The following is a 2,199-nucleotide window of genomic DNA, read 5'->3' as shown; positions in this document are numbered from 1 at the left end:
TGAAACAGACATACACAACATGTTTATCAGAGTTAAATAGCTGCTAAACAGAACTAAAAATAATAATTGAAATGCAGAGACCCATTGCTTTTCAAAATAAACCTCAGTGCAAAGCACTGCAATTATTAATTGCCGTATGTCATTGTTCAAATTCCTCAGACAGACTTTAACACCAGCCTCCAGTTTCCAGTGACAAGCATGGGACAGAGATGCTTCATAAAATCATCAGCTTTAGCACCTCATCAACACCAGGCACAAGCAGCTGTCATGCTGGCCACTGAGGTTAAAGGCTAATGTTACCAGCTGGGTCAAATCTTTCCAAGTGCCTGTCCCAAGGCAACCCAGGTTTTTCTATTCTCGATAAACACAGCAAATTAAGAGTGACTTGACCCATAAGGTTTTTTTGAGCTTTGAACCAGTCATGAATTCACTGATTACTTCGTCTTCCTTTTACCGAGGTTCCCCAAAGGGAACTAATCATATCTGGAAAAGAGGCATGGATTTTTTCCTTTAAGTTCATGTCACGTGACTTTCACCATTAGGTGTGCCCACAATAGAAGGTTACAGAAAAAGTCCTTAACTTCTCAGACTACAGAAGAGATTAAAAAAAAAATAAATTGAATTAATAGCTGCATATATGAAAAAGATTACCACATTCAGTTTTCACCTTTTTGTTTTTAATTTGTAATATTGCAAGTTCAGTTTTGGTACTGTGCTCCTGACACCACTGTGAAAAGAATTAGCTTTACAGTTTTGCAACAGTCAGACGAGGCCAAAAGAGATACATCAGACAAGAAGCTGGGAGAGCAAGAAGGGAGAATGAAGACGCAGGAAAGAACAACCTTAACAGGAGCATGCAACCTTCTTTTGCCCATGGGAAGTCAGAGAAATAGCAAAAGCTTGTTGCCATTCCTGATAAGATGCCATGACAGCAGCACGTAGGACAGGCTGGAAAGCACTTTCCTCTCTCTCCAGCAGAGATGGGCTGAAGGTGTTAGCTGAATAGTAGACCCCACGGATTACGCTTGCAGCTACATGAACTTAGGAGAAGCAATCCAACTAACAAGCGTAGCACATCTCTGGCAGTAGGGTCATGAAGTCAGAAAAAAAAAAAAAAAAGTCTTTCTCCTTGATTCTGATATGACGCTGTAAGCAAAGTTTACAGCACTTCATTCTGAGTATCGTGACAAGTATCATGATGAGTATCATGATAGAAGCAACTCAATTTCAGGAAGCCTACAAATCTAACTTGTTTTTTAGGTGGCTCTCTAATGGTCCTTTTAAGGAGTCAGCTCTCTCTGCCTGATGCTGTCTGGGTGTCACTGCCTGAAGGACAGTACAGGTACCTGGTCATGCTTCCAGACTATCCTCAGCCGCACTATCCCTAGGATACGACGATGGTGGGGTACCAAGCCCTAAACCGTGTGTCTACAGCCCGCTGGGCCCCACCGCTGAGGCAGCACAACGCGCTTTGGAGCTCAGACTTAAAGTCCGTGGCCACGATCTTTTCACGTCTTCCTCCCCACGTGTAGCAGGAGGGCGGTGGGGACCTCCACCGAAGGCTTACGTGAATTCCCGGGGCTGCTCCAGCAAGGTGATGCCCCGCGGCAGGCGCGCTCCCCGCGGAGTCACAGCTGATCCCCAGTCCCGGGATGGGAGGAAGGAGAGGAGAGCAATGGCAAGGAGACCCGGAGCCGAGCGGGATGGTGCCGGGCACTCGGAACTCCCCGCCCCAGCCCCGCCGCTGCCGGGACGCGCTCAGCGGCGGCCGCCGGCAACAAGTGCAGCCCCGGGGCCTGCGCCGCAGCCCCGCCGCGCCCCCCGACCGGGGGCAGGTGCGACTCCCGCCACTCACCCGCCCGTCTCCGCTCCCGAGTCCACGCAGTCGTCCTCGCCGCCGGGCTGTTTCTCCATGGCGGCGGCGGCGGCGGCACGGTGGGGAGGGCTCCAGCCCGCCCTCCCGCTGGGAGCGGCGGCTGCCGCCACCGCCTCTGCTGCTGCCGCCGCCGCTCGCCGAGTGCGGGAGGCAGCGCTCGCCGCCTCCACCGGCCGGCCCGCCCGCCCGGGGCTCGGGGCCGCTCCTCCGGCCCGGCCTCCCCTTCCCCGCCCCGCTGCCACCGCCCTCCCGCCGCCCGCTCCGAGGGGAAGGGACCGCCCGCCTCGCCCGCTCCCCTCGCAACAGCCCGGGCCCGCGGAGGA

The 2,199-nt window shown here is 53.6% G+C and overlaps 1 protein-coding gene across 5 annotated transcripts in view; it reads right to left on the bottom strand.

Annotated features, from left to right (window-relative positions):
* Nucleotides 1–1,989, bottom strand: part of FAM124A (family with sequence similarity 124 member A) — a 43,744-nt gene extending 41,755 nt beyond the window's left edge. For all 5 annotated transcript variants that reach the window (XR_003571694.1, XR_003571696.1, XM_027888141.1 and 2 more), the window contains exon 1: nt 1,856–1,989. Coding sequence is in view for 3 of the 5 variants with exons in the window: in XM_027888141.1 (XP_027743942.1) it covers nt 1,856–1,914 (59 nt within the window). In the remaining 2 variants the exon portion in view is untranslated. The remainder of the gene's footprint in view (nt 1–1,855) is intronic.
* Nucleotides 1,990–2,199: the final 210 nt, after the last annotated feature.

The sequence above is a fragment of the Empidonax traillii genome, unplaced genomic scaffold, assembly GCF_003031625.1.
Source record: "Empidonax traillii isolate 1590-97213 ecotype Southwest subspecies unplaced genomic scaffold, ASM303162v1 scaffold232:size1090087, whole genome shotgun sequence".
Taxonomy (NCBI): domain Eukaryota; kingdom Metazoa; phylum Chordata; class Aves; order Passeriformes; family Tyrannidae; genus Empidonax; species Empidonax traillii.
Note: the sequence above shows the minus strand (reverse complement) of the source record. Positions and strands in the feature narration are given on the sequence as shown.